Source organism: Phalacrocorax aristotelis, chromosome 5, assembly GCF_949628215.1.
Source record: "Phalacrocorax aristotelis chromosome 5, bGulAri2.1, whole genome shotgun sequence".
NCBI classification, from domain to species: domain Eukaryota; kingdom Metazoa; phylum Chordata; class Aves; order Suliformes; family Phalacrocoracidae; genus Phalacrocorax; species Phalacrocorax aristotelis.
The window spans coordinates 26,259,349-26,281,478 of record NC_134280.1 but is presented as its reverse complement, the minus strand read 5'-3'; the positions used below and the strand labels follow the sequence as shown (position 1 = coordinate 26,281,478).

Genomic DNA, 22,130 nt, shown 5'->3' with positions numbered 1-22,130 from the left:
GGAACAGATGCTCCTTCAGCAAATACAGCCTCCTCCACCTGCTCTCTCTAGGGAGACGAGTGGCAAGTCCAGAGGGGCGTAAGGAAGGGCAAACAAGCCCGTGAGGGTTGTCAGCACCTCTGCCTGGCACCTGCGGTTGCTGCCACTGGGCCAGCCACGACACAGCTATGTGTGCAACTGTGTGCATTAGCCAGTCCTGCATACTCATTCATATGGTTTTGTGTGCATGAAAGCTGCCTTCCTTTCTTACAAACAGAACAAAATTCTGCTGTCACATGGACAAAGCAAAATGTAAGGCTTTTGCTGTTGTTTATTGACTTACTACATAACCAGCATGTTGAAAATTATTTTTATTTTACTTTGAAAAATACTTCTGCTAGACATTTCTTGTTTTACTCTTTTTTTTTTTTGTTTCTACAAACATGTAGTAAACAGTGTAAAGCAAAGGGCACTTGTATGCTTATGAATGTAAAGACATTTGGATGAAGAAATTCTGCAGAGCAGTATATTTACTTTGCATTTCTGAATGGTAGCAATTAAAATTCACAGCTGCTGGCTGTCCAGATGTTTCTTGCATTACAGCATTGTGATTTGCATTGGAATATATTGTATTACTGCAGTAGCTGTAAAGTGGTCAGCTCTCATGGGCTAAATGCTGTATATGGGCTCCAGTTAGGCTGCTGAGCATGTTTCCAGCTTATATCAGGTTCTTCTCCTTGCCACTGTTTCCCCGTTCTGTTATCTTAACAAGTTTGTATTTCTCAAATGAAGACTTTTATTGCTCGGCATTCAAATCAAGCAGGGGACATATTGGCAGGTCAGAACTGATATATAGATGGTTTCTTGTAAGAGTGACGCAGAAAAAAAGACCCAAGTTTTGAATCAGAAGTTTCCCTTTGGCATTTTCAGGCAGCAAACATCCCTCTGGTGTCAGAGCTTTGCATTGATGATATCCATTTTGATGACTTCTCACTTGATGTGGATGCCATGATTACTGCAGCCCTGCGGATGTTCATGGAACTTGGAATGGTTCAGAAATTTAAAATTGACTACGAGGTAACCATCTGCGCTGCAGAGATATCTGCTGCTTTTGTCTTGGCACTGCTCTGTCCATTTGTACGCTTTTAGTAGCCCTGATACAATTTGTACTTTTCATTTCAGACACTGTGTAGGTGGCTTTTGACAGTTAGGAAGAATTATCGAATGGTTTTGTATCACAACTGGAGGCATGCTTTCAACGTCTGCCAGCTAATGTTTGCCATGTTAACTGTAAGTATCCAGCTACAGACACAATCCCATAAGAGCTTTTATCGCCACATTGCCTTACCTATCTAAACATTTTCCAACATTTGATTTCTTTTCTAGTTATTATGATGCTCATTCATTTCCAATAGAAATGCATGCATAATTATGTTATTCAACTTAAGGCAGCAGATATTTGGAAAAACCTTATAGTGTTTTAGTGACAGTGATATCCCAGGCCCATTAAAGTGACTGAAAACAGATGGCAGTCTTGGAATAAGCTTGTTATTATAGGTCTTGATCTTACAGAAATGTTTTTCTTTTGGAACTCTTTGATTTGACATTTATTTCAGACTCTTAAATTGGGAGGTACAAAACCAAGGAAGATTAGAATCCTAGAAGTATTTATTACATTGATATTTATTACCTTCTTATCCAGCTTCATCTGAATAGTTGTAGAAGGTATTGCCTTAAAACTTTGTATGATTATCTTCCAACATAGTGACCTAAGTGAATCTTGTGCCTCCATTGGACACTGCAACACTTCTGGGTTTTATTAACATATATCTCCATCAGTACCTCTAACTCCTCTCAGCATGCAAGTAAATTCTGGTGAAAGTACCACTGCTCTTACTCGCTCTCTCTCCCTACCCCACAGCAACCTCACCGCACGAGATAATCCGTGTTTGGCTAGTTATTTCTTGTAAATGTATCAATAAAAAGCTTGGTGGTCCTGGGTGTTTAATACTCTGCTCAATATGGCAAAAGAGAAGCAACATGTCTGTGTGCACGCAACACTTTCTGCTGTACTTGACCTTTGGGTTTACCTTATCTCCAGATATAAATAAGAATTCAAGGTTTTCCATTTTTTCTTCTTGTTCAGTTTTAATGGCTAGGGTCATCTCTTGTGAACCTTAAAGTGGTCATATTAATATCATTTGTGCAAGTATTTATTTACCTGGGACATCATGTGCTTGTTCCCTAATTTTTAATCGCTGAGTGTTTATGTTCTCATTGCTGGCTGGTCTGGGCAACGTGGTCAGCATCTGGACCCTGTCCATAGAGGTGGAGACTCCACAGCCTGTGCCGTTTGCAGCACAGGCCAGCACTGTGTTAACTTGGACTTGAGACAGTCTGTGGCCTGTTACCTGCTCACAGGGCACAGCTGTCTTGTGCCTGGGTTCGCAGCTGTCCTGCTTTGTTTGGCATTGTCTCTGTGGCACAACTGTGTGTGTCGGGCAAGAAAAAACAGTGTCTGATGTCCCCTAGAAGGTAGATGTTGGTATAGTGCTAGGTCCATCCTCTTCTGTGAGCATTTACATATGTGTAGCAACGTTGTACCATACACTGTGAGACAAAGGAAATGGGGGCATTCAACAAGAGAGAAAGGTCACCTCTTCTTCTGGACCGGTGGCTGTTCAGCTGAGCAGAATTAACATTGTTTCAGCAGGCACTTTCTGATGATCCCTAAAGAAATCTCATAGTAATGTGTTGGCATCGGTCTTTTTTAAGGTTTTATAAACTTGACATACTTTTTTTTGAGTTCTAGAAAAATGAAAAGCTTTTTACTCTGAGGAGTAAGGTCAAAGTCTGGCAGTGCCATTCAGCTGGGAATTACATTCATTTCTGCCAAAGGCTGCCAGGGGGTGAAGAGCCCTCCAGCCTCACCGGAGAGGACCTCTAGGTGGAGCTCCGAGGCCAGGTTTTCAGCAGGCTGTTCTTTCGGTGGGAAGCGCTCTTTCCCACCAGGCACCTCCATCTCAGCTAGCGGTGACTACATTGGCAGCCAGCAGGAACAAAGCAGAGCCCTGCTGCTTCAACAGCCACCAGCAAGCCTGCGAGGCCTCAGCCATAAGCTGTTTTGACCGTGGTTCTCAAAGCATAATTTCAGGATCCTTTTAGTAGTCAGTATGGGGTCGCAACTGTCTGTGGGAGGTGATCTGGGATTTTCAAGCCAAGCTCATTTCATTGCCCACACTCCTGGTAATAAACTGAATGAGCAATTCCACATGCAGGGCTGGATGTGTGCGCCTGCGGCATTGGACTCACCACACATCCCACCCTGCTTCGCTGTGGCTCTGGCTAAGAACAGAATAAGCTCAGGTGTATGATCTGCTTGGGCTGCTCTCCCATCCAGAGATAGAAAGACTGATCTTGTGAAAAAAAGGCACAAAAGAGAGAGTCAAGAAACTATTAATAGCATAAGGCTTGCTCTTACTCCATTTGTCTTGGGGGAACCATCGGAATTAGTGTGGGCCTTGTTTTTTCCACCTGCAAAAAGGGGAAAATTTTTTGACCATCAGTGAGGGGGTCTGATCATTAAGAAGTCACTGCTTTGTGCAGTTGTTGCACCCTATCCCTGATTTCTCCATGACAGTCAGCAATATTGACGGCACCAAAAGTATAAATCAATAGGTCTATTTTAGGGCACTTTCAGGTAGGACTTGCCATAGCACAGCAATGTCTAGTCTGTAATGCAGTAGCCTGTAATGGCCCAACCGTGCTCCCACTGAACACAGAAGGAAAATTCAGCTGCGTTGAACAGCCAAACAACAGAAATCCAACTAAACTTAAACCCGCTGTTTCACTCCTGGGTCAGCCTTCTGCATATCTAAGGCAAGTTCCTGTATATCTAAGTATGTATTTTCTTTCTCTGGTTGGACCCTGAACAGTTATAAGCCCTGTCCTGTGAGCCATACTTCTCCATTTCAGACTTGCCCAAATATTCTGAAGGCAAGCATTGAAGCAAGATTGTTCCTACCAGTTAAGGACATCACATGAGAGTAAACCACAGGATCAAGCCCAGGCTTCATTATTAGTGCATTTGCCTAACACCATTCACATTGATACTTATTTCAAAAAAGTAGAAACAAACAAATAAGCAATACAAAATTAAAATCCTATCTGATGTGCTAACAACAAAACACATAAATGTGAGGCAAGGTATAATGAATGCAATTCATTTCCTCACATGAAAGAATGACCTCCATAATTCACTGGAGACGCTGCCACTCATGAGTTATGGGTCATTCCTTTTCTGGTGAAAATAAATTTTACTGAACCATTGTCTACAGCCATGTATTTTTTTCTCTCTGTGTAAATTAAAAAACTGGGAAACGTAATACTCTCTTTTCTTGCATTATGTTCAAAGCAGATATCCCCTTACTGTAACATTGTTTTAAATTAAATGGTTTTTACTAAGTGAAATATGCTATATTTCTCTCATATATTTGATGACAAGACTTTTGATTAAATGCAGTGTTGCTACTGTTAAGAAATTCCTTAATTGGCTTTCCTGCATTTGCAATACAGGTTGCATCCTTGAATTTAATCAAAGCCTGTGTTATACTAAAGGATATTTATTACAGCATCAATTTTATATTCTAAAACTTCTATTTTAAGTTGTTTTAACTTAGCCATGAATGTTTTCTCTAGATTGAAACTTGGCACATGGCGTGTTGTCAGCTACAAACCTATTTTTTAATCCCTTTTTTAAAAATAGACCTTGATTATTATTTGTTATATAAAAACAATGTTTAAAAAATAAAAATCCACTATTTTTTAGAGGATTTCTTCTGCCTGGGTAGCTGTTACTGAAACTATAAAAAGTAACGCCACTAGAAATCAGGAGAATCTCTTTCATAATATTCAAGTTACTCTCTACACCAGTGGATTCTACATGAAAGGAATCTTTTTTCCTCATATTTGATCATCTTTTCTGATATGTAAACTTTAAGCATAATTGTAAAGCTTCTGTGGCAAGTCCTGCACTTCCTCAGTTCCCACTGAAATGCATTCCTAAGCACCTGGGGGACCTTAGCTCCCTGTACTGCCTAAATATTAACTGCGGCCACATTTCAGACTATGAAAACAGCAGCTATTTGGGTTTGAATGGGCATTTATTTAAGTAGAATTTTGTGCTCTTCAGGGTGAATAGTAGAGTTTTCATATTGTATTGCAGCAATTAACTGGCATTTCTGAGTGGGCCTTAAGTTCCTACCAGGTAAGGACATCAAGCCCCACTGATATTCACTGTGTTTGTATCACTTGACCCTCCTCTTGCCAATGGATGAAATTATGCCCCATTGAAAATAAACTGAATTCAGGATTTCTTACACACTGTTAGTGGTCAGCCTTGGTTTGGTCCTCCAATATAAATGTATTTTATAGCCCTTTTATATAATTTCCTTTCATACTAACTAGATTGTGTGGCTAATTCGTGAGTGACATTGGAAACTGGCACTGTGGAAAGACAATTGTTATAATTTTCCAGCTCAGCCAGTCATTTTTGCAGGCAATATGACCTTATGCTTCTGAAGAGTTAAGAACCGTGTTGTTTCTGCCATGGGTAAGATGCATGGCACCAGAGAGGTGGTGTCCCACGCAGGGTCCAGCATTTTCTCCAGACAGGCTCTGTTCAGGAGTCCTGCGGTTAACAGTAACAGTAATATTTATTTTCTGACATGAGGCAGTTCAGGCAGGAAAACTGCTATGGCAGCTGTCCATGAGGTGAAGTATAGTGGCAAAAAAATGTTTCTAGGATCAGCTTCCCCATTCGCATGGGTGTATCTGGTGTGAGCTGCTTGTGGGGAATTTCAATACATCAGTTTTCAAAATTCTCTCCCAAATTCAAGTGGGTATCTGCAGGAGCAATATGCTATTTGAGACATTTCCTCTTTAAATCATGCCACTTTATTTCATGTGTCCCAGAAAACAAATCTCTTAATAGTTCATAACAGTTCCATAGAGTATATTTTAGCTGGCTTCTTTATAGATCTTCCGATTCAACATCTCTGCTGTCTGTGACAGTAGGGATTGACTAAGATGGTCACCTCAGGATTGAGGAAATCTAAGTACTTCTCTGAACAGTTATTTCAAAATGGAATCAATTTTGGTTTGTATTTCTCTGATATGAAATTCCAGTTGCTGTTTTAAAGTGTAGTTATTGGTGTTTGTTTTCAGCTCTTTCTGCTTTTAGCACCTTCTGGGTAGTGGAGAAATGGCATGCTGGAAACGCAACAGAGAGAGATAATAACAGATCACTCCAAGGACGTTATCTATTCTGCTAACCATCTAACATACTGCAGGGAATATAATATGACAATAAAGCATTTATCTTCTCCTTACTGAAACGTTCATGGTATCAAAACAAAGTTGACTGTTGCTCAATTCCTTATCCCTTCTGCTACTGATAGTTACAGCAGCTTTTTTTTTTTTTTTTCCTGCTCTCAGACAGCAGGATTTCAGGAGATTCTGACTGAAATTGAAATTTTAGCTTTGATTGTGGGATGCTTATGTCATGACCTTGACCACAGGGGAACCAACAATGCCTTCCAAGCCAAGTAAGTTTTCTAATTCTTATTACTTTAATTTGTTTTTCTTCCACAGAAGAGCAAAAGGTGACCAGGAAAAAGAATTAAGTATTAATTCCAGGCCTCCTAGGCCAAGGCCAAGTATTCTTATTCTTGCATGTAGTGAGGGACTATCCATCTTTATCATTCTCTCTTCTTTTGGGTAATTGCTGGCTTGTCCTTTGTATCAGGCTGTTGATTGGGTTACCCCTTGTGAACTGACACTGCATATTGAAATGTGGTGCAAAAAACTGGACATTCTTTTCAGGCTGAGGTATTATTGATTCTGGTATTCAACCCAGGAAATGCTGAAACCATCTATCTGGGTTGTTCTTGCTGGCTGGAATGCATGATGCAAAACCTTGTTCAACTATTGAGAAAAAAAAGAAAATAGGTAAAACTGAATGCATGCTTTCACAAACATATAGGCACCCATACATAAAATAATTCCTAGCTTATGGTGTATGAGACCATTGCCATCATGCTGGAGCTCAGCTGCATCTTGTCTGCAGCGGGTGGATGGAGCGGTGGCCACACCATATACCTGTCAGTTGTGGAGCGCACAGGGTCCCTGGCCTGTAGAAATGCCTCCTCCCTGGCCTGCCTCACACACCAGAGGACACAGACCCTGTTCAGAGACATGCTGCAGTGAGCAGGGGTGGGCTGGCCACCCACTGAAATGGTCAGTACCCACCAGAACACAAAGCTGGATCTTGAAGGCAGATTCTTACATCACCTGTGTGAAATCTTGCTCTCCAGACCATTTTCAATTCTATTCAAAGTGCCCAGGACCTAATTCCGCAGCCCTGACTTGCATGTTCTTTTACTGTCCAGGCTGCTGCCCTCAGACACATTAGTGAGGTGGAAGCAGGTTTCTGGAAGGTTTGATGGTGCTTCTTATGGTGGTGGTAAGGGAAGTCCCTTGACCAAGGTCAAACCGTTTCCAAAATCTGCATTCCCAGATGACAGTGAGGGGACAACAGAAAATGTCCACTCAACATCCTGGCCAAGCTGTGAAATAAAGCTGTCAGACACAGAGACTCCTCCAAATCCCATGTTGTTTTCTCAAATTCCCAGGTTCTCTACAGTCAGATTATGAGACCTTGAGTCTCTCTTGTCCTGCAGATCCCAGCATGTGTTTGTAACTTTGTTCTGGATTACTGCTAATCCTCCATTGTGACGGGGAAGTGGTCAGATGTTTGTCCAAAGATATTTGAAGGAAAAGGTGATGTTGTATTAGCCTGTTTTGTCCTATCTTTTGCAAAAATACTGTGCTGCAATCTGTGTATGCACAGGCTGCTGCATTTCTGGGGGCAAGTTGCCTCAGTGAACGTCACTCAAACTGATGTTTCCAATATTCGCTAAACTGCCATTTCCTGAGCTATTGGTGTTGCTGTAGTCTCAACGAAACAATGACACTGTCTGGATTTTCAATCACTATAGCAAGGAAAATCAATTGCAGTGCTCAAAAGACAGAGCTCATGGTGCAAAGGTTACCAAGCACTGCTAGATGCCTTTTTGCACCTGAATCTTGAAGAGAATCAAAAAAGACGAGACAAATGGAAAGGAATCTCAGCTGATTGATGTTTATGTTCTTAATTTACAAAAAAAAAACCCTAAGATTTACATCCTGACTGTTTTAGGCTCTGATTAAGTTAACCAATGCTCCACTCTAACATTACACAATATCTCTTGTGCAGAGGGATGGCTGAGTTATATGTAGAGGTTTCAGCATTAGACTCCTATCACTTATGCTTGTTGTTTGACAATGGAGTACAAAGAGGAGGCTACCACTTTATGACTCCATAAAGAAATTGCCGAAGACATTCAACAAAAGACAAACATTACCACACATGTATAAAACATCCCTGAAAACAGAAGCTGTATTTTTCATAACAGCAGCTATGATTTATTCCTCTAACCTGACTTATAAATTCAAGCATCACATTTTCCTGTTTTATCTTCAGTGTTCAATACCGCTGTTCTGTGTGATGAAAGTTCAAGAGGTATATGATGGCGGCAATATCACAGTTGTCTGAAACGTCTCTGTTGTATATCTCAACACCACATACTCTAGGGATGATGTTTCTTGGACATCCTTCTCTCTAATGTAGCTGCTTCTAATAATTAAATATCAGTATGGTGCAGTTTTATAGTATGTGCTCCTAGGAGACTCTTTCTGTTTGTCTCTAGCATAATCTCTTATTCTCATTTCTTTGTGAAGAAAGAGCATCTTGTCGCTCAGGCTGGATCCCAGAAGTGAAGTAATGGTGAACAGTAACTATTCTGACAATCCAGTCCTGTTCTCTGTGCCTTCCAATGATTTGCAATTTTATAATTGTATTCTGTAGAGTTTTGCTCTTTAAACTTAGAAAACCCGCCTGCTCTGAGCATTTTGAAGATAATTTTGTTTTAGACCATAAACATAATGAGAAAATACATTCTAAAGAGATGCTAAACTTCACTTTTATAAATTCACCACTCTCACATGGGTTTTCTTGTTTATCTTAGTATTTTTTTAAATGCATGGTTTTACATACAGGCAGAACCTCACTGCGTTAGAAGTTGTTTTATTTGCTGTTGTGTTTTGGGTTTGTTTTTTTTTTAAGAATTTCTAATTACCCATTGTAAGCCATTGTGGTTATATCTATTAAGAATTAAAAATAAATAGTAGTAGAACAGCTGGTCCTAAGTCAAGGACATTACTGTTTGTCTTTACTGCACAGTGGTGCGCCCGTGTTGTTGTATTGCTGAGGCACTTTGAAAGTTGCATTACACAATTTCATGTAGTTCCAGGAAAATCTTTAGTCAGCTGATTATATTTAGCAAGGTCTGGAACATAAATGTCTTGTATCTGGCTTTAAATTAGTATTTTGATCTTGTCAACTGTCTCAAGTGTGGTTGCTGAAATGGAGAGGGAGAGTGTGGCTACATGCTTTCGTTACTAAATTGTCTCTGAAACCTGCTTCGTAAGCAGACGAGCAGTATTTGTTGACTCCCCGTGTTCTGTTTCAGGAGCGGATCAGCCCTAGCTCAGCTCTACGGCACCTCTGCTACCTTGGAGCACCACCATTTCAATCATGCTGTCATGATTCTCCAAAGTGAGGTACAAAAGCATTACTATTAATCTCACTGTAAGCTGTTGGGCAGTTTCAGCCAGAGAAAGGAAATACCACACACAGTACCTTTTTAATGCCCTCTCCTTGAGGAATTATTTATTGGTTACCACAAAGGTCACAACTAGCACAAAATTAAACAACTACAAATGCTGATCATAGAGCCCAGAGATTATATTTGTCTCAATCAGCTAAGGGCAAGGAGAACACATCCTAATCATTTTGTCAGCTTTTCTCAGTTGTCTTATATAGATCTGGTTCAGTGGTTTATAGCTAGGCAAAACAAGCTCTTACCTTTCCCCACAGGTGTCGTATTCCGAGTATCATAGTCATCCTTTATTGAGCCAATTTAATTTCTCTAACAATCTTTCTGTAACCAGTATTTTATGATGGTTTTGCATAATTTTACTACATTATTTTTAAAAAAAATCAATATCAGTAATATCCTGCTGTCCAAAGTACACCAGCTGCTTTGCAGATACATATAAAGACATAGTTCTTGCCTAGAATATCTTATGCGTAACAGGATGCAGCATGCACTACCCAGAGATGTAGTAAGTGAGAAATGTAGAAGGATGGCCACACAACCCTTACAAAACAATGGATGTATTTTCTTAATTTACACAGATAGGTTGTTACAAAATGCATTCATTATAGAGAAGAACAAAAATGGTTTTCATGCAGCACAACTGGACACCATATGCTCATACTACAGTAGCTTTTGAAGAGCATCTAGGACTGTCCTGTGATCACAGACAAATGGGAACAGGGTGATGACTTTACCTCTGCGTACAGTGCCACAGAGATTAGTCATGGGACTGTGACTTTAGTGTTCAGTTTCTCCTCATCATATTTAAAAAGTAAACATAAGCAGCATCAGATTTAAACAGCTCAATCTGCATAGCTTAGCCTAGCTTATCTAAAAGGTGATACTAGGAATTAAATAGTTCCTTATATTACCAGGGAAAGGCATGAGAAAAAGCAGCATTTGAAAGTTAAACATACTGTTCAGAATAGGAAAAAAGGAAGGGGTTTTTGCTATTTTTTCTAAATCAATGAGACTTTTCAGCCCCTGAGACAAGCTTTCCTGGGAAACAGTTCCTGAAATCTTCATTATGACTGAATGTGTCTTTGAGCACAGGCTCAAGACAATGACAACCCTGTGAAAGTTTATAGCTCTTGTCAGTCTAGATGCTTTTATTTATCTTTTCCGACTTAAAAATAAAAAATGAAGAAATTTATGAAAAAAACCCCAACCCTTCTTTCCTTGGCATCTACTCCAGCTTCTTTCAGTGATGTAAAATATTACTTGAAATGCAAGTCCTCCCCTTTGATCATTCAGGAAGCTGCTTCTTCAGGTCCTCATTTCTAGACCAGAAAATTAATCCTATGGGATTTTTACAATTTGCTAATGGAACAGAACACCCCTTAATTTGGAATAAATGCAGATTTGGATCCTCCAATCTACTTAAAGATACACTAACTTTCAGCAGCAGAGCAGTTGGTCTTTTCTCTCAAATAAGATGAAATTAGATTATATCCTATCCACTAATACTGATATTCTAGTCTGTCTTTCCTATCTAGAAGGAAACATAATATATTGTATTGTTTCTTTAGATTTTTATCATGTTGGACAAAGGAGCTATTTAGCCTTTATTCTTGTCATGCTAACCTCAGTATAAGTGTTCCTGAGCTTTTCAGTGACATGGTTTTACACGCAATGAAACAGGTCAGAAGGGCACAGATATTATGTAACAGACAACTTGGTAAATTACACCTGTTGTAAGAGCTGCTATTTCCCTGATATATTTTGCTTTATTTTCTTCTGAGTACTTCGGTTTTAAAATTGTTTTCCATTAATAAGCTTTAGACTCTCAAATCCTTCTCAATATTTATCTGAAAAGAAATATTAATTTCATTGTCACAGAGGGAAACCATCTTTTATGCAGGACAAATTATTTTTTTAGTCCAACAATTAGCTGATCTATTAAAAAATACCATCTCTACCTCTAGACCTTATCTTGCCTATGTCCTTAGACCATCATGGTATAGCAATCCTGTTGCTGGAAAATTCTTGTTTTCAAGGGCATTTTAATCTTCCTAAGCTGTAGATGGCAGTGCATACTGAATGTGTGCATTACAGTGCTAAATACCCGCAACACAAGGTTTAGCAAGAACCTCATTATTTCTATAGGTTATTAATTAAAAAAGTGTAGTACTGTTATTTATGTTATTTATATGTGGCTAATATCACAAAGACCACTTCTTAAGCTTATAGTTAGCATTTTCCATTAATTTTGTTTCAGTTTATTTTCTCTAGGATTTCATAGAGAAATTATAGCATCTCTGTCCCTCACAGTTTTCAGAAATTCAGTTACAGAAGGACCTTCCTGCTCTCAAAGAGCAATATTAAATAATTTATTTCCTTTCATCCTGGCCATGGAGCCCCTGTCAAATTCTTAATTTCTGATCCCTTAAAAAGTAGCCTATTGGGCCTACAGAGGGCATTTAAACTGCATAAAGTTGTGTTTCTTTAGCCTGCAGAGGCAATGCTTGCATATACTGTAAGACAATGCAGTAATGGGCAGAGTGAGGAAACGGGTTGTTTTGAATGAAAAACTGATTTAGTGCCTTTGACTGCTCTAACAGCAGTTTCTGTGACTGCAAGCAGCCGCACAGATAAATCTATTAGGAGCACAACTCAAAAGCTGCAATGCACAGCTCCCCAAAACATTTAGTAAGAGGAAAGACTGAGATGTATCCATAGTTTTTCCCCATGAACCGAGTCTGTGCAGGGTTAGAGCAAAGGGTAAATCTTTCCTCAAGAGGCTATAATTTCAGCAGAGTTTAGAAAAACATCCCAGGTGCTTGATTACAATCATCAACTTTTCCACCCCACTGTAATCTCAGCAGTATTAACATTATTATTTTGTCATAGTTTTGCCATGAATCAGAAAAGGACTCTGTTACAGGGAAACAGATACTAAAGAGTTAGAAAACCTTTTAAAAACCTATATTGATTGCTAGCCCTTTACCTCTTTTATCTCTTTCATTATAGGGTCATAACATCTTTGCTAACTTGTCCTCTAAGGACTACAGTGACCTTATGCAGCTTCTAAAGCAATCGATATTGGCAACAGACCTCACTCTGTATTTTGAGTAAGTATTGGCATTTCTTGTATTTGACAAATGAAAATTCAAAGAACTTACTCTAATGACCTATTAAATACCAATAAAGATATATAATATGAGAAATTAGTGTTTAGCTGTGGTTGAAGAGATTCAGTCTAATACTTAGTATATGTTAGGCTAATAGAAATATCTCAAGTGTCCAAGCAAGTTTTGCTTTAATGTGTAATACATCTGTATCAACAAAAAGCAAGTGAAATCCTAGGCTTATATTTCCAAGCAATTCCAGGAATCACTTGCAGCTCAGTCCCATAATTCTTCTGTCCCTTCTGTGATCATTTCTTCAGGCATGTAGAAAATCAACGACATTTTAGAATTCTTTTCCACCATTTCAGAGTTTCTAAACATGCATGCTAAGAAATATTATATTTAGTTACAGACCCAGTTGCAGAGGTAATGAAAGCATACACATTGCTTCCTTGAAGACCAGTTATGCCAATTTTTATCACATGAGAGTAGGTCTTAAAAAGCTTAACTCAAGAGAAGTAAAATAGGATCTCTCTCATTAAGTTTTCTTCCTTTGTCGTGTTTGCAAATCAAACCTCTAAGCAGACTTCAAGTTGGGACTATTTTATGTTTTTCTAATACAGTTAATTATTACAAAGCTCTTCCCGGTGAGAATGTGTGGGAGCATTCGTGTAGTCAGAGGAGTCATGGTGTCACTGTCACATTGCACTTTTAACATCCCCCTCTCTGGCACATGCCTGTGCCTGACTTACAGGGATGAAGTGCTGTCAGATGTGCAGTTTCAATGTACTACCTTCCCAGTCTTAACAACAACTAATCCTTAGGTATTTGGTTACTGTGCAAAGGGCTGTTTCTAAACTGTACTGGCAGTAGGCACACGCTGATATTCTTTGTTTCCTGCAAGTCTATTCTCCGAGTAGTTGTATTAAGAAAGGGTTTTAATGAATAGTTTTATTATCAATAACTTCTAAACATTAGTCCATGAAGAAATTTCTTGCCAACATGAAACTCCTGAGCAGGATAAATAAACCTTTTAAGCAGACTCTTTTTGAAGCTGTCTGTTAGGATCGCTTGTTATCTGTGGGGCTGGTATGACAGGGGAATTTGCTGACAGCTCTAAGTGAGATACAGGGACCAGAGGGATGTGTCAGAATGGGTTCTCCTGTCTCACCACAAATAACAAGTGCTGCAGAAATGTTTTGTGTTGTCAAGGAAGAGATGAGTGACAGGGGCTAAGAGGGCAGCTGCCCTGGCACAACCCCACAACATACTCCCCCTGGCCGGGATCCTGGAGCCCCTGGAAGAGCCAGAGGCTCTGCCCTGGAGAAGGTCTGCTGCAGCGCCTTGGGAGTGAACCCGGTCCAGACCCAGACATGATGGAGCTCTCTTCCCCGAATGCCTTAGGTTGAAAAACTACTTGGTCAAGTTGACTTTCTAGTTTTAATACAGAGAAGTAATGTTCAAAAAGGGACATAAGCTGAAATTCAAGATTATTCTTCCTTGCTTGCGTAATTGATTTTTATGTGCTACATGAATCAGAAAACTTTTAGCAAATGAGGCCTCATTACTCGGAAGTCTGCAAATAAGTTATCTTTTCCTCTTGTGTTATTATGATTCATTAATCAGGTAGTTGATATGCTACTTTACTTCCAGAAGTGCCTGAAAATCACCCCCTGGAAATGCTGATGATTTACACTTCTTAAAGCCAACCTATGTGAATAGATGTTTCTGCACAAGTACCTGACTTGTTTTTTCAGTTTGCTACACATTCAGTATTTTTGTAGAGAAGGAAATTCTCATATTAGTATTCTTAGAATATCTAAACCTAATGATGACAAAGTCCAGCTAGCAAAACAGCAGCAAAACTCCAGGCAAAGCAAGGCTTTATGACCTTCTCAAGGCACTACTTGTCTACAAACAAACAAAAAGATGACTTTCAGTGAAAGATCAGATGGAAAACATACTTCATTTTGGTAAATGATTCTAGATAATGATGCTTGTAGAAAATACAACAAGCAAAAGCATGGAACCAAAATGAAGTTTATGGAAATTCACTCAAATGATGTCTTGAGCCACTGGGCTGTAAAGCAACTGGATTTGCTATATATAGAAAGACAACTTTCCCTTCCAGGCAAAATACAACTAGAGTCAATGTTACTCAAAGGCACTGCAAAACTGTTATCATTCTGTTTATTTCTGAAATCATGGCATATTATTTTGCTTAAAAATAGCAAACCTCTTTGTTTTAGATACCATGCATAAGCACCCAGTACGAAACAGTAAATCATTTCCTTATACATGGCTGCTTTCCTCAGGTTGACTCCTTCCTACACTACAAACTCTGTGGAGCTGGACTACTACTTCTGCATCCATTTAAATGGATTGCAAAGAAAATTCTTATTTTAAAGTTTTCAGCCTGACATAAGGCCTTGAGACTCACATTTTTAGTTACTGTTTATGGATCTCTATATTCTAAATGTAAATGTTTGGGGTTTCTGGGATGTCATCTTTCTGAGCTTTCAGCTTTGAACATTCTTACCTGTTTTTGTCCAGTAACATATGACTTTCGCAGAACATCTGATAATTCAAAATGAAATCATTACCAAATTTTACGTCGTTAGACTGGGCACTGAAGTACAGGACACAAAAATCCACTGCTCACTCTTAATAGAGTACCTAGTTGTTGATGATCTGCTCACAATTAGGCTGGCTTAAGGTTTATATGCCAACTACTCTTGGCCATTAACATTTTCATCATTGCAATGTTTATTTCCACTGTGGCCATGATGATATGACTATGACTTTGTGTGAGAAAACTGAAATTTTTTTTCTGCATGTGTGACACTGCATTGTCCCAGAAAATTTTGTAACATGAAACTCTTTTATATCTTATTTCACAAAACACAAGGGATTAGATATCATCATGTAGACCTTATATTCCCCTGTTCTAGTTACTGTCATGAAATCCATTATGGAAAGGCCCTATAGTTGAATGACTGGTCATACTAACGCATGACAGTCAGGGACCAGAATGATGCAACATGCCCCACGTAAAAATCTGTCCATTGATCGAGGGTAATGTTACTGGAAGTGTGCATCTCCTCGTGTGTAAAACCTGTACTGGCTGCCGTCGGACTGTGCTTTCAATATCACTGTTCAAAATTTCAGGCTAGCCAAAGTAAATGTAGAAAATACAAAACTTTGCAAACCCCATCCTGTTGGGGAATCTAACTACATTTCCACTTGACAAAGAGATAGTAGAGTCTCCTGCGAGATGGGGCACTGGACTGTCACTCACAACATAGCTATTTGCTTTCCAGCTTCGGTGCTAATATGTTGTGTCACTCTGGGCAAGTTGCTCCATATTTTTGTACTTCAGCTTCTGCTATATCTGGGGCAGTATCTGTTTCATGTTGCAGTCACACTGAATGCAATAAGAGCCGCTTGGAGTTTCAGTGCCATAAAAAAGTTACGGTCTATGATGAGTCAGAATTTTGGTACTTAGAGGCACCAAACAAGAATTACCATGTTATGGCTCATGTTTGTCCCTCTCTGAGGACACAGATAAGATATTCCAGAAGACACAGCATGGGACCAAGCAGGGAGACCTAGTTTTCTAGTCAGTAAGAACTACTAACTCAAGACATCTGCAGCTCCTGTCTCTCACTGTTCTGTTCTGTGTGCTGGAAATAACAGGAATGGCACGTCCCAGGAAAACACTTTTGGGACCCAGAAGTAAAAATAATTTTGCAAGGACAAGTACAGAGAAGTGTGTATATATTTCAGGGGTGTTTCTATTGTCTGTCTGTCCACTGCTGTAGTTGAACATTTCATGCTTCCATGGAAGACTGAACATTTTGGTATCATTTATTTCCTTATCAGCAGAGACCATAAATATAATATTGCTTTTACTAGGCAACTCTGACATTGATAACAGACATTTATAGACCATGTTTGGAAATTAGTATGTTTCGCTTAAATGGACTGTCAGTGTAACGACTTTAACAATAATACATGAGGTGCAATGATTTCGTATCATCCAGAGAACTGTGTTTCTACTGCAGCACTGCCCTGGAAGTGTATTTTTTCCTTCTCTGATAATCTGTTTTGTTGCAGGAGAAGGACCGAGTTTTTTGAACTTGTCAGTAAAGGTGGTTATGATTGGAATATAAAAAACCACCGAGAAATATTTCGGTGAGCACTACTATTTCTTGCTTTCTCGTTATTTCGAAGTGTAGCCATATTTGTTTAAGGAATTTCATATATCATGGAGTGAAGACCTAGAGTAACAAAAGAAGGTAGCTTGTTTTAAAAATATGATCCATGATATGAAATATACGGTCTGATTTCTAAATATCACCAAACAGCAGGGATGTAATCAGTGTGACCTTACCTTCTCCATTCCTATTTCTGCCTTCACACTCTGTCATGTTTTCTTCCCTTTCTCCCAGACTCACCAGTAACCGCTCAGCCCTTCCACTCTTTCTCCAGAAAGCATCAATATTCTGCCTCAGGATACAAAGATCTCTCTTGCCCATTTCCCCATTCCCTCCTCCTCTCAGCTCTTTTCTTTCACTGGCCATGCTCCTCTCTGCTTGTCTAGGCTGTACCCGGGAGTTTGCCAATACACGGTACTCTTCTAGCCCTCACGAATGATCTGAGCTTGCGTCCTATTGAAAAACTCAGACACTGTGGGTGGTTTGAGTACGCCATGCTTTTGAGACAATAAAGTGTGTGCATTTGCATATGCATGCCTGGTTATGTCTCAGTTTATCTGAAATTTCATTAAAATCCTGTTTCCTTTTGGTCTTTTGACCAAAATATTGGCCATTTTCTATTTTCCATATCATTTCACCCATTCCTAATTTTAGATTCAGGCAATATATTTAATGCTTCATTTTCAGTGCCCTTGTTCTTCATTTAAACTTTCTTGGACTTTTATCTGCATCATGTACTGTACATAAACGCTTTCTACAGCTGAATGGTTTCTTTCTCCTAATGCATATAAAACACGGTTGAAGCTGGGTATTAAACTACAGTGCGACAGTATAGCTCATAGTAAATCTTGAATTTTTATTGTAGATGAACAGTAGAAACTGCTTAAACAGTGTCTGGGATGCCGCCTGTGATTATAGGTTCTCTTGCTACAGCAGTCACTTACAAATAGGCATATAAATTAATCCAGTTTGCAGGGGTTGTTATGTAATAATACCCTTACTTATATCATGTGAAGCACATACTTTCTAGTATAGGTATTAATGTAAGTAGTATTAGAAATGTTGCAAAATTTGCAGTTACTCCCTTGCAATATAATTTCTTTTCTAGTGTACAATGCACAATACCAAAATCCATCCTCTGATGACCTGCAACACATTAGGCTTCCTAGGCACAATTGTGATATAAAAGCCATGCTGATGGCTGAAATTTCAAACATGTCATTCTTTTCTGGAGGAAAAGAAGGTGCCAGGGCTGACATTTTATGTATGTATTATTTATTTATGCATCCAGAGCAGAGTTGTTTAGAAATACAACAAAGGTTGATTCAGCTTGTATTGTTCATTTCTGTTTTTCAGATCAATGCTAATGACAGCCTGTGACCTTGGAGCTGTGACCAAACCGTGGGAGATTTCAAGACAGGCAAGTCATGATTAATAGCAGGGCTGGGTGGAGGCGGGACTGGCGGGACAATATTCCCAGGGCCCTGGCTTACAAGGGACCAAAACTGGAATCAATTTACAGCAGTATTAATGCTATAAAAAAATAGCAGGGGGGTTCTGCAAGAAATGGTTTATTGCATAATCTTTCCATGTACACATGCTGGTGAGCAGCATGTTGGCACCTGAAGAGATCTGGCTTTACAACCTCTCCTCTTATTAACCTTTCAAATCCACATCAAAAAAATGCATGGATTAAATTAAAAAAAAGTGCTAGCCACATGTAGCTGCTCTTACTTGTTTTGTCCCAAAGTTTTCCTTGGCAGTGACAGAATCTTCCCTAAATCAAAAATAGCAGCAGATGATCTGCAAGCTTTGATTAACATAAAATCTTCAGTACACATAAGAGAAATGTGTTCATTTTCTCAACAATGATGGAAAACTGCAAGTGTAGTATAGAGCCTTTTTTAGCATCCTGTACTTAGAAAAAATAAAACACAAATAAAAATTCAGGCTTCTGCTGCTGAGTCGGCTCTCTAGAAATATACATAAAATTGGGTCCAGCATTGGCAAACAATTACGATGTGAGAAAGCAACCTATCCCACAGTCTTGTCCTTTACCACATGATTTTCCCTCTTCCTAGGCATCTTTCCTTACTCAGCATCCATCCTTAATATTTCCTGTGCCCATGCTAATAATTCTCTGTCCTTTAGTGAGGTCCAGAACAAGCCAGTAGAAGGCAGGCTGTGTAGGCTTTTGGAGGAATGTAGAGCATCAAGAAGCAAATAGGAAACAGACCAGTGCAGCTGAGTGTGGCTAAGTTTGATTGGCTTAACAGCAAAGTGAGAGTTGAAAAGATGGGGTGACAAAGAGCAGCTAGATCAGCGAACTAGTGAGGCAGGAGCAGCCAGATTTCTTGGAAAAGGACAAGGAAGTAACAGAAGCTGAAAGGGACTTTGTGGTGGCATGAAGATTACATGCACATTAACTCAGTAAAAAAGCATTTATGTGGCAAGAGCTTCAGCTCAGCTTGAAGTTTTGTCAGATGAGTCTCTTTTGCTTTTATAAGAAAACTATGACAATAGTCCTTCTAAGGCTGTTACTCTACTCGGACAGAATATTGGGAATTTGCTCGTATCCTGCAGTGCGAAAATGAGTCACAAGACTTTTCAGTGCCACCTAGCCATAGCTGCAGTGTGTGCAATCCCTCCTCATTTTTCCTCTTTAACCCAGTTAGCTTCTCCATTTTCTTTGACAGCCAAAATGTCAGGTGTGGTCTGTTTTCCATGTTGTCAACCTTTGTGCTATGGTACTGAATTAGTGCTGAAGTCTCTAGCAAACTGGGAGGTTTTTATCCTTATCGCTTTGGAAGTCTGCAGGTGAACATTCCCCTGCAGCTTAGTGTACAGGTTTATTTTAGATTGAAAAATCCAGTCTGGGACTGATCGAAACATTACCTGATTAAGCAGAGAGGCTAGTAAGTCTACAGAGGGAAAACAGGAAATAGTTGGACCTCAACTGTGCTGAAAGGAAAAAAACATGAAAAGTGAGAGAGAAAGAGATTAAAATATATTAATCAAAGGGAATAAAGGCTACAGGTCAGGAAGAAAAATTCAGGAAGACAAGATAGAAACAGACAAAAAAAGAGGGAAAGGGACAGAAGGAGAACAGGATCAGAATAGCTGCGAGAGACAGGGTGAGACTGTGTCTTGATTATTTTTATACAATACACTTGGCAAACCCTTAATTGCTGCTAAGTTGTTAAATTATTCTTCTATCTGGAGTATTGATCCAGAATTTTATTAGTGCGCTGGGATTACATACATTATAAAGTTCCAAACAGTGTGATAGCCTGGCTCAAGATTTAAGAGTACTCTACAACATCACTTCACCTACTTCAATTTATTTTGGTACTCCTTATTTCAACTGTAACAAGCTTAGGATTTGTGAATGTTAGCTACCAGGCAGCTGCTAGACCAAGAAATTTTATTTTATGAAGTGCAGGTTCTCTCCGTGTGCCTTGGCATTATGAAATCATTTCCTAGCTTGAAAACACTTGAAACAATAAGGAGGCAGGACAGGAGCTTTAGGAACTGAATGCCGTCTTCAGTAGATCAGTTTCCTTTTTATCCACCCCAAATGTCACACATGCCTACCTTCTACAGGTACCTCCCACACATGAGAAGAGTACAGTATGTAAAGGCTACTATATCAGGATTGCTCACTGTTTGAGTTCCTAAAATTGCTGTTGTTTCCGTAACTAATTTTGTTTTTAAATCTTGTGTTCTCCTGCGAAGCACAAACCTCCGCTGAATAGAACATCTTCATTCACAAAAATCAGAAAGACACATTCCAACTTCCAACCACAAGTTCCTGATTTTGATTCAATATGATAATCGCAATCTGAGTTCATATTTAGATATTCAGATCCTATAGTGATGACAGTCATGGGAAAAATGTAAAGCCTAGTGAGGAAAAAACCTGTGTGATTTCACATTAAATTAAGACAACAGAGGTTATTGGTTAATTAAGTTTCTTTGACAAGTGAAGTTGTTCATACAGGGCAACAGCCTGTAAATACCCAGAGAGCTCTTGCACATTTTAGAAAGTATTTTTACAGACATGATTGTGCATGCCAACAAGATGCTATAATTTTCCGTTCTGTTCTCAATACTTGAGTAAGTTGAATATAACCACAGAGTGCTCCCTTGGCATTGCAATGTAATTCCCCCAGTCAATTACCTATCAAAAAGGGATAAGTGCACCCATCACTGGCTATGGCTATTTATAGCCCCTGTATGCCCAGTCCTGAAAACTATACATATGTGTGTCTGACATCAGTCAGTAAGTGTGGCTATTCAACCTCTTTATAATTAAGCACAGGCTGAAGTCATGGTCTGAGCAAGAACTCGTTACCCTAAAAATTAAGTAGCAAGAACTCTAATCTTTATCATGATTTATGTTTTAGGCAGCTGAGCTGGTGACCAGCGAGTTCTTTGAACAAGGAGACAGAGAAAGATCTGAACTCAAACTCACCCCTTCAGTAAGTTTTTATCACTTCTGAAATAGTTGCTAAGTTGAATAGGGTAAGAAAATATCATTGGGTTCATTCAGAAAAACTAACTGTATTTTGTACGTAAAGAAAAATCTTGGAATAACTAAAAGCTCTGTCCACTAAGGACATGCATTTAGAGCCAGTCCACTCGCTCACTTTCACATTGAGCCCTTCTCCCCATTTTCTGTACCTATTCCCAAGGTTATTCTGTCAGTTACTTTTCTAAGCAACAGGTATTGGTTTTAATACACAATATTCAAATAAAAAAATCAAAATTGTCAGATTTACTTTATGCTGCAGCTATCTGTGTTATTTGATGTATTAAATGCTGAAAAGCATTTCTTTAAGTATAATAACTAAATATAACGCTGTGATTGAAAGGATAGATTGGTATTGAGTGGAATATAGGCAGATGGGTATAAAGTGTCAAACAAAAACTAAGAAAAAAAGGTTCATAAACATTTTCAGTGAATGATTTGAAGAAAAAGCCTTATCCAGGTTAAATACCTCAAAATGCTGACAAGCCATTATCTGGAGGCAACATGAGAAGGGTAA

The 22,130-nt window shown here is 39.1% G+C and overlaps 1 protein-coding gene across 1 annotated transcript in view; it reads left to right on the top strand.

The window, feature by feature from the left end:
- Positions 1-22,130, top strand: part of PDE11A (phosphodiesterase 11A) — a 146,950-nt gene that overhangs the window by 107,025 nt on the left and 17,795 nt on the right. Inside the window, exons 11-18 of the mRNA XM_075093583.1 lie at positions 910-1,056; positions 1,162-1,269; positions 6,475-6,584; positions 9,609-9,699; positions 12,768-12,868; positions 16,982-17,059; positions 18,439-18,506; positions 21,493-21,563. Coding sequence (XP_074949684.1) covers positions 910-1,056; positions 1,162-1,269; positions 6,475-6,584; positions 9,609-9,699; positions 12,768-12,868; positions 16,982-17,059; positions 18,439-18,506; positions 21,493-21,563 — 774 coding nt within the window. The remainder of the gene's footprint in view (positions 1-909; positions 1,057-1,161; positions 1,270-6,474; positions 6,585-9,608; positions 9,700-12,767; positions 12,869-16,981; positions 17,060-18,438; positions 18,507-21,492; positions 21,564-22,130) is intronic.